This window comes from Pezoporus flaviventris, unplaced genomic scaffold (genome assembly GCF_033815535.1).
Source record: "Pezoporus flaviventris isolate CSIRO_AGI_PZ_B2104156 unplaced genomic scaffold, CSIRO_AGI_Pfla_v1 ptg000188l, whole genome shotgun sequence".
In the NCBI taxonomy this organism is placed as follows: Eukaryota; Metazoa; Chordata; class Aves; order Psittaciformes; family Psittacidae; genus Pezoporus; species Pezoporus flaviventris.
Genome location: NW_026892736.1, coordinates 2,866,632 through 2,880,000, shown reverse-complemented (window position 1 = coordinate 2,880,000; position 13,369 = coordinate 2,866,632). Strand labels below are relative to the sequence as shown.

Below are 13,369 nucleotides of genomic sequence, written 5' to 3'. Positions count from 1 at the left end.
AAGAGCAATGGAGGGGGGGTCCCGTGTCCCCCATCACCCCATTGCCCCCCCATCCCCAGGCGCTCAGGCCGGGGACCCGCTCTGCTGCCACCTCTTCCACCAGGCCGGGGCGGTCCTGGCCCGGCACGTGGCCGCGGTGCTGCCCAAGGTGCACACGGTGAGAGCAGCATGGGGGGGACCTGAAGGGGAGGGGGGGGAAATGGGGTGTCCAGTGCCACCCCTCACCTCTGTACCCCCCCAAAGAGCCTGTTCCAGGGGGAGCTGGGGCTGCCCATCATCTGCGTGGGCTCGGTGTGGAAGAGCTGGGACAGGATGCAGGAGGGTGAGTGGGGATGCACTGGGGTGGGTGTGTGTGTGTGTGTGTGGGGTGCTGCTGCCCCCATAACGCGTGTGCCCCCCCCTCAGGGTTCATCCAGGTGCTCACCCAGGCGCGGGGGGGCGCTGCGGGACGCGGCTTCTCCCGGTTCAGCCTCCTGAAGCTGAAGCGCTCCTCGGCGCTGGGGGGGGCCCGGCTCGGCGCCCGCAGCATCGGAGCGGCTCTGCCCCTGGACTGTGCCGCCAACGTGGATGTCTTCTACAGCCACAGCTTCCAGTGACCCCCCCCGGGCGGGGAAGGGGGTGCTTGGGCAATAAAACGGTTGCAACATCCAAAGGGAAATGGGGAAGTGGGGGGGGGAATGGGCACGGTGGGGCTGGGGGAGGATAGGATGGAGAACAGAGCACCGGGGTTCCTGTTTCGGTGCTCAAGGAGGATGGGCTCCGTGGCTGTGGGGCTGAGGTGACGCTCAGGGGCAAGTGGAAGGAGGATGCTGTTGGGATTGAATATGGAATCGGGATGAGGGCCGGCCCCAACGCCTTCCACTGGAGCAGCTTGCTCCAAGCCCCTGTGTCCAACGCTGCCAGGGATGGGGCAGCCACAGCTTCTCTGGGCACCCTGTGCCAGCGCCTCAGCACCCTCCCAGGGAAGAGCTTCTGCCTAAGAGCTCATCTCAGTCTCCCCTCGGGCAGGTTAAAGCCATTCCCCTTGGCCTGGCCCTACAGGCCCTTGTCCCAAGCCCCTCTCCAGGTCCCATCTCCCCTGGCTTTCACATCTTACATTCCATGTCCTTGGTGCTGAGGCTCTGACCATGGGGCCGGTGCTTGCTGCTGTCCTTTCCAGTGTGCTCCTGGCCCCATCCAATGGAGCTGGAGCTGAACAGGGACCTCAGAACCCGCGCTCTGCTCCCTTCCCAAACAGGTTTATTTCTAACAAGGCCTTTCCCAAATGTACAGCACGGGGAGGGGGTTGAGCAGAAACCAAAGAGAAACCAGAGAAAGGGTGGGGGGAATCTGTGCTAGCGCTGCAGGAGAGAGCCCAGCCGGGGGCTGCCCTTCCCTGCACCCATCCCATCCCCGCTGCAGGCCCAGCGTTGTGCCAGCCCAAAGCACCCCTGTGGTGGAGCTGGGCACCCGCTGCTGCAGGCTCCTCGGGCAGGCAGCAGCCCCGCGGGGATGAGGGCTGGAGCTGGGGTACCCATGGAGCGCCGGAGCTCCATCAGCTCAAAGCTCCGCTCGCTCTTAGTTCCGGTCCAGCAACCCCAGGAGCTAATGGAGCTGAACGAGGCTGAGGGCTGCGGAGAGGCCATTAGCTTCCATGTCCTCAAATCCCACAGGGATCCCTAATCCCGCTCCATTAACGGCCCTGTGCAGTCCAGGGAATGCTGGAATCAGCCGGGAGGTGAGACCCGCACGGGGGAGCAGCAGCTCCTGCCTGGGTTACTGGAGCCAGAACTCGGAGTCATCCCTCCCCAGGGAGCTCTGGAGTTCCCTGGATACAGGTTCCTGCCCCTGGCTTCCCAAAGGAGCACCCGGGTGGTGGTTGAGGAGCTGAAGCCCAACCAGATCCTGCCCAAGGGGAAGGAGGGGAACTGGAAACGGGATGAGCTCTAAGATCTCTTCCAATCCAAACCATTCCAAGACTCGGCTTGCAGAGGACCCCTCTGTTCTCCCAGGGCAGCAGCTCCACACCAGCTCCCTCCTGGTCTTGCTGGGATTTGCTTCCAAGGTATAAATGCTCCAGAGCTGCAGCTCATCCTGTGGACAAGCTCCAGATCTCGGGGGTGGGAATCTTTAAGGAGAAGCTGTGTTTTCCAGGAGCTGCCCTTCCCTTGGGATGGATGGAAGGAGGGATGGATGGAAGGAGGGATGGATGGAAGGAGGGATGGATGGAAGGAGGGATGGATGGAAGGAGGGATGGATGGAAGGAGGGATGGATGGAAGGAGGGATGGATGGAAGGAGGGATGGATGGAAGGAGGGATGGATGGAAGGAGGGATGGATGGAAGGAGGGATGGATGGAAGGAGGGATGGATGGAAGGAGGGATGGATGGAAGGATGGAAGGATGGCTCTGCTCTTCCCTAAGAGCTCCCCCAAGCCATGAAGCAGTGCAGGAGTTAGTGTTCAGAGAGCGGCTGGGATGCGTTTGGGATTCACACTCCCACCTCCCCTTCCCTTCAGCCAAGGGAATCCCGTGTCCTGGGAGCAGGGAATGCCAGCGTGGGCCCTGGGGTGGCTTCGCTGCCTCTGGGGAGGGTACAGGGGGATCCCTATGAATCCTACTCAAACAAGGTGATGGGTTTGGAGCGCACGCGGAAATGGGCTTGGGAAGCAGAGGGACGTGCTGGGCTCCAGGATAGACCTAAAGGCCAGGAGTCCTGGGAAGCAAAACCTGCCCCCAAAGGTGATAAATGATACAAAGGAGGAGGTAAAAAAGAAAACAGGAGGGGGGAAAGAAGGGACCTGAAGCATAGAGGAAGATTCACCACGTGGCAGAGGCTCCGCGCGGTGCAGAGTCCAGCTGGGGGCTGCTCCGCTCCCTCCATCCCCATCACATTCCCAAAGCAGGGATACAGTCCTTCCAGAGCCTGCCGGGGTGCTCAGTACTTCACGCCAGGCACAAACTCCTTGGCATCTGGATTCAAGTTGCTTTTGCTCTGGAAGAGAAGATGGAGAGGGATCATCAGGGGTTCAAACGCTGGGATCCCCCACACCAGCATCATTCCATAGGAACCTGCGTGCTGAGGATGGTGCCATGGATGTGACGTGGCCCTTGTGTCCTCACAGACCTGGGGATGGGGCTGAGCAAGTGCCAGCTCCAAGGGATCTACTCCCAGAGTGGGTTTTGAAGGGGAAACACAGGAGGAGGTGGTGGCTGTGTCTCCCAGTTCTTGCTTTGGCACAGGGATGGGTTTGCTCCAGGACCAGTCTGTTTCCATGGAATCCCAGCCTGGTTTGGGTTGAAGGGACCTCAAAGCTCCTCCAGCCCCAACCCCTGCCACGGGTAGGGACCCCTTCCACTGGAGCAGCTTGCTCCAAGCCCCTGTGTCCAACCTGGCCTTGAGCACTGCCAGGGATGGGGCAGCCACAGCTTCTCTGGGCACCCTGTGCCAGCGCCTCAGCACCCTCCCAGGGAAGAGCTTCTGCCTAAGAGCTCAGCTCAGTCTCCCCTCGGGCAGGTTAAAGCCATTCCCCCTGGCCTGGCCCTACAGGCCCTTGGCCCAAGCCCCTCTCACCCCACTGCCACCCAGGAGCCCCCCAGGATCTCCACCCCACCACGCGGGCCAGGTCCTGTGCCCACACTGACCTCCCAGCACGTCCCTCACGCTCCTTACCAGGATGTCCTCTGAACTGTGGCCATCGCACACCGAGAGCCCGTTGAGCTGCTGCTGCAGCTGCCCCATGCCCTGGGGCAGGTCCCGCGATGGGATGAACCAGTCCTGGTCCTCCTCCTCCAGCATCTCCTGGAAGCAGCGGTCGAGGAACTCCTGCTCCTGCAGCTCCTCCTCCACCTGCCCGGAGAGAGGCGTCAGTCACACCTTGGGAAGGGGCTGTGGGCAAGGGGAATGGCTTGAACCTGCCCGAGGGGAGACTGAGCTGAGCTCTTAGGCAGAAGCTCTTCCCTGGGAGGGTGCTGAGGCGCTGGCACAGGGTGCCCAGAGAAGCTGTGGCTGCCCCATCCCTGGCAGTGCTCAAGGGCAGGTTGGACACAGGGGCTTGGAGCAAGCTGCTCCAGTGGAAGGGGTCCCTGCCCGTGGCAGGGGTCGGGACTGGATGAGCTTTAAGGTCCCTTCCAACCCAACCCAAGCTGGGATTCCAGGATTCTGTGACTTCCCGTCTCCCCCAGCCCATGTTTGTGCTGGGATCGCCCCGTTCCACTCTCAGGAATGGAGTTTTCCACCGGGATCAAGGGGCACCCACTGCAGGAGCTCAGTGCTGACCCATCCAGGCTACAAACCCTCTCAGACTCCCGGCACTGGTGTTCAGGCTGCTCCTCTCCCTCCAGCTGAGCACACACCAGGGGGAGCTCTGCATTACCATGGCAAAGCCCATCAGAAGATGATGGAGCCATCCCCATCCCTCTGGGAAAGAGCTGCCCAGAGGCACAGGGAGGGGTTTATTCCGACTCCATCCATCCCACGTCCTTACAGGCAGATCCGACACTGCGGCAACGAGGCCCTCAGTGCCTTGGCAGTGCTGGGGAAGGGTTGGACTGGATGAGCTTCAAGCTCTTTTCCAAGCTGGTTGATCCCATGACACAAACGGGATGACTTCCCTTGAGCCAGCATCCCCGTGCAGACACATTCCATGGCGCCCACCAAGGGAATTCCCTCTGGCCCCTCAACTCCATTGCACGGAGCTGGCACCACCCTCCTGGCCTTACCTGCCTGTTGAAGTCTTCTTCGTTCTCCATCCACATGTACTCCGCAAAGGGGTTGTTCTCCTTCTCATCGTGGCCGTTCACCACCTGGTCCTCTTTGGATTTGGGGCTGGATCCCGTCGGGCTGCCGAGCTCGGACCCATTCATCATTATGGACTGTGGGGAGGAGAACACGGGGGTGAGGACCCTGCCCCTGTCCCCCACCCATGCCAGCTTCCAGGCTCCTGTCTTCAAGGCTTTTCCCAGCTCCTTTCCCTCCTCCCTAGTGCTGGCAGCAGCAGGACACCCCTGGCACCGACAGCCCTTCTCCTCCATGGGTTTCACCCATCAGGGAGAGCTGTGACCAGGGCTTGGGAAGGCTCCAGCATCCCAAACCCATCCCAGCATCCCATCCCCTTGAAACCCGCCACAAAGCACACCCAAAGGCCACAACTGGGTTGTCCCTCAGCCAACCCTATAGCACCACAGCACCAGAGTGCTCCCTAACCCCAAATACTCCAGTTCTGGCAGAACATCACACATGTCCCTTTATTTCTGCCATAATTCCCTGGGTTTTAGAGGGAATTTCCCTAAATCCCTTTGGTTTGTGACATGGAGGTGGCCTTCTCCTAAAGGAGATCTTTAGAGCCACAGTACTATGGCTTGAAGCAAGAGAGACCCTACGGGATCCCAAACCTCAGCTTTCGGAGGGTTCTCAGGAGCAGACGGAGGGAAGGATGCACAGACTGAGAAATGAGACAGAATTCCATAGGAAAAACCTATGGAATAGCCAAACACTGACTAAGGCCAACACAACGTGGATGAAAAGCACGGACACAACACATTAGGACATCCCAGCTCTATGCTTTAACCTCCCTGGTGCAGGATTCATCCGGAGCTGAGCTGCATCCAGCTCCAGCACAGCGCTGGGATGAACTGGAGAGCATCCTGCAGGAGAGGGGCTGGAAAACGGGAATTCCCAGGGGAAAAAGGGGGGTGCTTTGGTCTCAAGGAGGGGGAGAGCCGGGGAGCCCCCCCCCCCCCCCCCCCCAACAGCCTTTAGGTTTAGAGGAATCATGGAATGGTTTGTGTCCAACCTGGCCACAGCTGAGCACAGGGTTACGGTCCCTTCCCACCCAAAGCATCCCATGTGCAGGTACAAACCCTTCCTGCGCTGTGTTTTGGGGAGCAGCAGGGCCATGGACACAGCTGGGAGCAGAGGAGATGGTGCCTGGGGCCGGTGGCTCTGGGCTCCCGGCTCTCCGTGTCCCCTTTGGGATCGGGGGAAGCTGGAAGCAGAGCCCTGGATGGGGATCTGCTTTGTCCCACCTGCAGAACCCGTCCTGCCGGAGGAGCCGTGATGAAAGCCCTGCTGCTGCTGCTCACAAAGCCATCAGGGACGCGGAGCCAAGCCTGCCTCAACCCTTTCATGGCCCTGCTCCCAAACCGCAGCACCCACAGCTCCCCACGGCCGTGGGGCCCGAGCCACCCGCAGCAAACACAGCGGGAAACCCCCCTGGCTGGGGAGGAGGAGCTGCCGAGCTCACATTGCTTCCCCATGGATCACTCCTCTGGACCACCTCCAGCCCATCCGCAGCATCTTTGTGCAGCAGGGACCTAACCTGATCCCGGGATTGGGGCAGGGGGGCACAGCGACACCTTCATCCCTATGGGGATGCCCTTGTTGATGCTCACCAGCATCCTATTGCCTTGAGCTACTGCAGCAAAGGCAGAGACAAGCCCAGGCTCCAGTGGGATGGATGCTGCTCCTCTCCCAGCCTTTAGGAGCTCGTGGAGGCTCTGAGAGGTCCATGATGTGTCTTGGTGCCCTAGCCAGGGCTGGATGCTCAGGAACTGCTCCTGGAACTCCTGGGAGAGGCTTGATCCCTGCAAAGGGCCTTAATTCCCACCAGGGCAGTCATTTTCCTGTGGATTTTCCCTATCACTTTCATCCTCCACCTCCCCTGTTAATTTAAGCCATTCCCAACCTTCCCGAGCCATTCCTGCTGCAGCCAGAGGTTTCCAAACAGCCCCCAGCTCCTTCCCCACGTGCATTTTCCAGCCTGGCTCAATGGATGCTCTGGCCTGGGTGGTGTTTCTCTGACTCAGCTCCATGGAATATGCATGGAGCCAGGGGAATTCTGCTGTACTGCTGGGGCTGCAGAGCTCCAGCTCTGACCGGGATTGAGGAATCTGCTGCCTCGTAACGAAGGTTTCTTGGATTTCTTCCTCTTTTCCCTTGGAAAATGGAGCAGACGATAAAAACAAAGGAAAAGAAGCTTCGAGATGGGGAGGGGAGCTCAGCATCCTCATCCGGAGCACACAAAGCACCTCCCAGGAGCTGCTCATCCCCTTCGGGAGCACGGAAATCCCGAGGAGCTCCATGGAGCTGCTGCCCACGGAGGTCCCTGCTCAGCCTGCACCAACATCTCCTGCTTTCCCCATGCTCCCACACTCACCTGGGGCTGGAAGAGCAGCCGCAGAGGGAGGCGTCCTTTGGGATAGGTACGGAACAACGTGAAAGGGGAATGCCGCCTCCGTCTGGTGTCTGGGTGATGCTCAGAGACAAGCACCCCATGGCTACAGGTTCCAGCCTGGCCTTGAGCACTGCCAGGGATGGGGCAGGCACAGCTTCTCCATTCAACCCCTTTCAGTGTCCTCCCACCTTCCTTGTATCCCATCCAACTCTTCCCTCTGGCAGGTTAAAGCCATTCCCCTTGTCCTATCCCTACATCCCTCATCCCAAGCCCCTCTCCAGGTTTCCCGGAGCCCTTTAGGCACTGGAGCTGCTCCATCCCAGGGGCAGGACCTTACACTTTTAGATGCAAGAAGGGCAGAAGCTTCACGGACCAACCTCACACAACTGAGGAATTCCTGAAGGGAAAACCCTCCACGGGTCCCTCTTTGGGCTGGTTTCACCCCTCGGAGCATCCCAAGTGTGGCAGGAGCCACGTTCCTGCCCTTATCCCAAAGAGTTAAGAGGGAGCGGGAGCAGAGCTGCGTGCTTGGCTCAGGCAGGGCCATCCCGACCTCCGCATCCTCCCAGAGCCAAAACCTCAGCAGAGGCTGCTCCAGCAGCTCCGAGATGGGGAAAACTGCCCAGGCAGGGCTCCCGGCTCCAGGAATAGCTCCGGGAGCAGGAAAACCCACCCGGAGCAAGGCAGGCTGCAGGGAAAACACCAACCAGAGCATGGAGCCAGGCTGGACGGGGCCTGGAGCATAAAGAAACCTGGAGAGGGGTTTGGGACAAGGGATGTAGGGACAGGCCAAGGGGAATGGCTTGAACCTGCCACAGGGGAGATGGATGGGGTACAAGGAAGCTCATGGATGAAGGTGGGGGGGCATTGGAAGGGGTTGAATGGAGAAGCTGTGGCTGCCCCATCCCTGGCAGTGCTCAAGGCCAGGTTGGACACAGGGGCTTGGAGCAAGCTGCTCCTGTGGAAGGGGTCCCTGCCCGTGGCAGGGGTTGGGACTGGATGAGCTTTAGGGTCCCTTCCAACCCAAACCAGGCTGGGATTCTCCCTGTGCCCTTTCCCAGCTCTCCTCCCTCCCTGCTCCACAGCTCCCAGGAGGATCATGGATGGGTGTGAACTCAGCCTCCCCCCCGCAGCACTTTGGCTTCAGCATCACTCACATTGCAACCTGCAGGTAATTCCTAAGAAGAAACCCAGTCCCCCGCCATCCCCAGTGCAGAAACTCCCCAGTGCAGAGAAACTGGAGCACGAGCAAACTGGTCCCCAGCCCGCAGGCCAGGAGGGATGGATCAGGGGGACAAGGAGGGGGGAGAAGAGGGCTGGACCTTCCCTGCAGGCCACCCCTCTGCTCCTGCAGGCAGCAATGAGAGAAGAGAGCTCATCGGCCTCATTTCCCAAGGGAATGACAGGGTTCTCCTGTGTCAGCTCACACACATCCTCCTCCTCCTCGTGTTCCACAGGTTGGGCCGGTTCAGCCCCACTTCCACCTCCTCCTCTGCCCACCTGCAGCCTTTCCCGTGCCCTGATCTCCCTTTGCAGATAAGCTCCCTGCAATTCCAAGCCCAGCTGCACCTTTTCCCTCTCCCCAGCATTCCCAAGCTTCTCCTTCCCATTATTCCAGTGCCTCAGGTTTTATACCCACCACCATCACCGGAGCACGGACCTGGAGCCCTGCTGCAGCCTTTGGGAGTCTCCCACTGCTCCCACCACTTCCAGCCCCACCAACAGCAGATGCCAGCTCTTCCAGGGCTATGCCACGTTAGGCTGCCCTCCTGGCATCCCTTCTCCTGCTCCCTGGCCTGCAGCAGATGCGGAGCTCTCCATACGGATCTCCCTCGGTTGCTGAGGAACCGCATCCGTCTCCAAGCCAGGGGATAATCTCATCCTGCTCCGCTTCAATCTGCATCCACAGGAACAATCCCCACTTCCCACAGGCAAAAAGTGCTGCGAAGGCCCCGGGAACATGGAATGCTGCCGGTGCTGGGGCCTGGAGATGCTCACAGACCTGATTTCCCTTTCAGCCTCAACACTCCCCCTTCTTTGAGCTGAGCATCAACTGAACACGGGCGTTATCAGTGTTGGTCTCAGGGGGAAGCCAAAACAGCCTTGGAGCAGCGAGCAGGGACAGAACGAACTCCATCCCAGCTGGAACCAGGACAAACTCCTCCAGCCCCAACCTTCCACTGGAGCAGCTTGCTCCAAGCCCCTGTGTCCAACCTGGCCTTGAGCACTGCCAGGGATGGGGCAGCCACAGCTTCTCTGGGCACCCTGTGCCAGCGCCTCAGCACCCTCCCAGGGAAGAGCTTCTGCCTAAGAGCTCATCTCAGTCTCCCCTCGGGCAGGTTAAAGCCATTCCCCTTGGCCTGGCCCTACATCCCTTGTCCCAAGCCGCTCTCCAGCTTTCCTGGAGCCCCTTTAGGCACTGGAGCTGCTCTAAGGGCTCCCCCAGCCTGTCCAGCCCAGGGACAGGACCTTGCCCTTGGCTTGGTTGAACTCCATGAGGTTTCCACCTCTCCAGCCTGTCCGGGTCCCTCTGGATCCCATCCCTTCCGTCCAGCGTGTGGGTCACCCCACACAGCTCCGTGCCAGGGCAAGGCAGGGACAGGGAGAACTGAGGGCTCTGCACTCCACAGGAGCAGCTTTACCTCTGTCTGCACTGAGGCCCAACACGGAGGCACCACGTTCCCTGTAGGCACATCCCAGGCTTCACCCCACCGCTTATCCTCCAAGCAGGCCTGGGGAAGGGAAGCACAGAGCAGCCAAGGAGGACAGGGCATCCATGGTGATTCAAGCTGTGTTTTGGGAGCCACACCAGCTCTTGCTGCTCCCAGAGAAGCTGTGGCTGCCCCATCCCTGGCAGTGCTCAAGGCCAGGTTGGACACAGGGGCTTGGAGCAAGCTGCTCCAGTGGAAGGGGTCCCTGCCCGTGGCAGGGGTTGGAGCTGGATGGGCTTTAAGGTCCCTTCCAACCCAAACCATCCTGGGATGATCCCAAAGGAAGCACGGGCACTCCCGATGGTTTTCCCTATGTGTTTCCACCTCAGCGCATCAGGAGCCCAACTCACACAAGCAAAGCTCCGCACAAGATGCAGCCTAAGAGGGAAGAAGGGGCAGAGCCCATCGCGTGTCCCATGGAGCTGTCGCCACAACAGGCACTTCCCTACCTGGCCAGGAGGCTCCTGCAGCAGCCCCAGACGTGTCCCTGCACGCCGGGGCTGAAACCTGAGGAACCGGCCCGTAACTGAATCCCCAAAGGGCAGGAGCCAGGAGCCGGCTGCTCCACGGGGAGCCTGCGGGGGCCGTATCCATCCCCCGGGAATGCGGCAGGAAGGGGCCAGGTGGGGACAAGGACCCCTTCGGAGGCGGGTCCTGCCCGTGTGCCGCATGCTGACCCTCCACAGCCCCCACGGCGCTGGTTTTGGGGGGGGGATAAACGCGATAACCTGGCTTCCAGCCACCGCAACCTGCCCCGACAGCACGCCGGCCTGCCCGACTCCCGCTCTGGAGCAACGGCCGGGCCTGTCCGCGGCGTGTCCTATGGCAGCGGGTCCAAGGGGATGAGGGAGGGAGGGAGGGAGGACCCCATCTCCCCCCGCCCCACGGCGGCTCTGACCGCACCGCTCCCCACACCGGGGGAACCCCCTCCTCTGGCCCCACACAACCCGGCCCAGGAGCCGGCCGGGGGGGGGGGGGCACCGAGCTCCGCGGGCCGGGCCCGCTGAGCCCCTCCGGAGCCCCGCACCCTCCCCATGCCCATCCCGGTGCTGCCGGGGCCTGCAGCCACCGCCCCCCCGTTACCTGCGGCCGGGCCCGGCCGATGCCGCTCCGGGCCGCGCACCCTCCGCTGCCGCCGCTGCGCCCGCCCCGTGTGGCGGAGCCCCGCCCACCCGCCCCGCCCTACCAGGGACCGGCAACCCTATTGGTTGAACTCTTCATGAGTTCCCGCCCCCCCGGCGCTCCTCTAAAGGTGATTGGTTTGAAGGAGGAGCCAGCGCGTCGCGATTCCATCAGCCCGCTGTCAATCAAGCGCTTAGCACCGCCCACTCTTGCCGCCGTCTTACTGGAGACCCGCCTCCACCTCCGAGCATCCGGATTGGTTAATAGCGAGGGGCCGGATTGGTCGGACGCACGCGTCGCCCACGTGGGGTCATAAAGGCGGGGCCTCGGCGGGGTGGGCGGAGCCAGCCCCCGCGTAAATAACCACGTAGCCCCGCCCCCTTCTGCCACACCTTGATTGACAGAAGCATCAGCCAATAGGAAGAGCCGTCACAAACCCCGCCGCCCCGCCGCGAGGGGAGCGCTGCTACAGGGGCGCTGATTGGGCGGCTGGATGTAAACACATCGGGCGGTGGGGGGGCGGTCCCGGGACGCCCGCGGTCACGTGGCGGGCGCGTGGCTCCGTGGCGAGGGAGAACCGGGGGGGGGCGGCACCGAGGGGGGGGGGGGCACCGGGGATGGGGGGGGGGGGGCGGCACCGGGCGGGGGTCATTTGAGGTTTGGGGGGCCCGGGCGGGGGGCACCGGTGTGGGGGGGCACCGGGGAACACCCAGCCCCGCTCCTGCTGTTGGAGAACCCCAACCGGGCCCCCCCCGTTTCCCCCCCCCCGTGACGAGCCCGGGCCGGTCGCCAGCCCCGCTACGGGCGGCTCCCGAGGACACGCAGCGGCTGCCGGGCCCCGCGATGCCGGCGGGAGACAGCGGCGGGGGCTCCGCGCCCCTCAACCGGGGCCCCCTCCGGCCCCCCAACCCCGGCTCCCTGCCCCTCGACCCGCTCGGACGGTGAGTGCCCCCCCCACGCCGTCCCCAGTGCCGGGGTCCATACCCCCATGGCATAAAGGGGGTGACCCCAAACTCACCCTCCAATGGGGGGTGATGGCACATTGGGGGGGTCCCCATGCTGGGGGGGGGAGCGGGGGGGTAAGAAACCCCTGTCAGGAGGCTCCATCCTGCGGGATGCAGGTTTGGGGTCCACCAAGGGATGCTGCGTGGTCCAAGGACCCCCAACCTTCAGGTTGGCCCCCCCATAAGTTTTGGGGGGGGGGCGGTGTTTAGGTGCTCAGACCCCCACTTTGGGGTCTGGGGATGGGGCCAGCGGTGTCCTGGATGGCCTTGGGCATGTCAGTGGTGTGTCCTGCGGGATGAGGACATGCCATAGAGTGAAGCACAACCTGCTGTGCTGGGGGGTGAGCAAAGGGGGGGTCTCTAAGATCCCAGCCCGGGTTCCACCAGCCCCATGGCCACCACGGTCCCATTGCTGCCTGGAGCCCCCACTGATTCCCAACCTCATCCGTAGGGATCTGGGATCAAGGGACAGATGTCACAGAATGTCCCCAAGAAGCCACCGGGATGCCCCCAGCGCCCTGTTTGGGATGTAAGAGGAGTGGTGGTGGCAGGCCCCCTGCTCCCATGCGCTGTAATGTGGCACCCTGGGGACAAATGACCCCCCCCGGGTGGCAGATGGCTCCTTGTATGGCTGAGGACCGGCTCTGCCACCAGCCAGGTTATAAATAGCCCGTGGCCAAAGGGTCTGATCCAGGGGGGTGCTGAGCATCACCCCCCCTCCCCATCCCCGGCACAAGGGCATGGGCCATTGGGTCCTGCCCATGTGGGTTGTGGGAGATGCTGGGGGGGATCTGGGGGTCCCCAGCACATAGGGATGTCCCCATGGCTCAACTGGGTGTTGGACCCCCCGGACCTGCTCATCTGTGTTGGATTTGGGGGTGCAGGGACCCCCCCCCCAGTGGACCTAGAGCTCCCATGCATGGGCAGAATGAGGACCTGAGCTGTTGGGGGGCTCCTGGGTCACTTTGGGGTCTGACAGGACCGTGGGCTCCAGAGGGGGGGTAACGGGAATGGGACGGGACAAGGGCAGCCCCACAAGGTCAGAGAAGCAGGAATGTCACCAGTGCTGTCACACAGCGCCCGCCCCGCTGCCACCAGGGGAAGGTCACACACGGTGTCCTGTGGGCACCGGGATGGGCTGCACGTCCCCTGTGCTGCCCCATCCCATCCTGCTCCGTTAACCAGCCCTGCCCCACACGCTCCTCCTTGTCCCTTCCTCCCTCCTGCCCATCGGCTCGCTGCTGCTTTGGGTGGATTTGTGCTGTTTGGGGGTATTGGTGGCCAAAGCAGCAGCCAGAAAGCCCCATCTGGGTCCCTTTAGGAACCAGAGGAGGGAACTGGGGACCTCTTTGGACTGGGAGGGGAGAACCTGATGCTGAG

At 62.2% G+C, this 13,369-nt stretch overlaps 3 protein-coding genes across 4 annotated transcripts in view; 2 read left to right on the top strand and 1 right to left on the bottom strand.

Moving 5' to 3' along the window:
• The window catches only part of NAGK (N-acetylglucosamine kinase), a 5,291-nt gene extending 4,639 nt beyond the window's left edge, over window positions 1-652 (top strand). For both annotated transcript variants that reach the window (XM_061440999.1, XM_061441000.1), the window contains exons 8-10: window positions 60-157; window positions 244-322; window positions 406-652. In XM_061440999.1, coding sequence (XP_061296983.1) covers window positions 60-157; window positions 244-322; window positions 406-596 — 368 coding nt within the window. In that variant the 3' untranslated portion in view covers window positions 597-652. The remainder of the gene's footprint in view (window positions 1-59; window positions 158-243; window positions 323-405) is intronic.
• A 2,059-nt stretch (window positions 653-2,711) lies between these two features.
• Window positions 2,712-4,893, bottom strand: PAIP2B (poly(A) binding protein interacting protein 2B). The gene is made up of 3 exons (XM_061441002.1): window positions 4,700-4,893; window positions 3,651-3,827; window positions 2,712-2,972 (listed from the first exon to the last, which is right to left on the bottom strand). Exons 1-3 carry the CDS (start codon window positions 4,844-4,846, stop codon window positions 2,916-2,918), a joined length of 381 nt encoding a protein of 126 aa, XP_061296986.1. The 5' UTR covers window positions 4,847-4,893; the 3' UTR covers window positions 2,712-2,915.
• Window positions 4,894-11,781: 6,888 nt separating this feature from the next.
• Window positions 11,782-13,369, top strand: part of ZNF638 (zinc finger protein 638) — a 56,723-nt gene continuing 55,135 nt past the window's right edge. The window contains exon 1 of the mRNA XM_061441067.1: window positions 11,782-11,926. Coding sequence (XP_061297051.1) covers window positions 11,829-11,926 — 98 coding nt within the window. The 5' untranslated portion in view covers window positions 11,782-11,828. The remainder of the gene's footprint in view (window positions 11,927-13,369) is intronic.

Excerpts from the sequence above, each read along its gene's own strand:
- PAIP2B (XM_061441002.1), bottom strand. The coding sequence starts at position 4,846 with ATGATGAATGGGTCCGAGCTCGGCAGCCCGACGGGATCCAGCCCCAAA. Across the intron at positions 3,828-4,699 it reads AAGAAGACTTCAACAGGCAG|GTGGAGGAGGAGCTGCAGGA; the intron begins GTAAGGCCAGGA and ends CTCTCCGGGCAG. Across the intron at positions 2,973-3,650 it reads ACAGTTCAGAGGACATCCTG|AGCAAAAGCAACTTGAATCC; the intron begins GTAAGGAGCGTG and ends CTTCTCTTCCAG.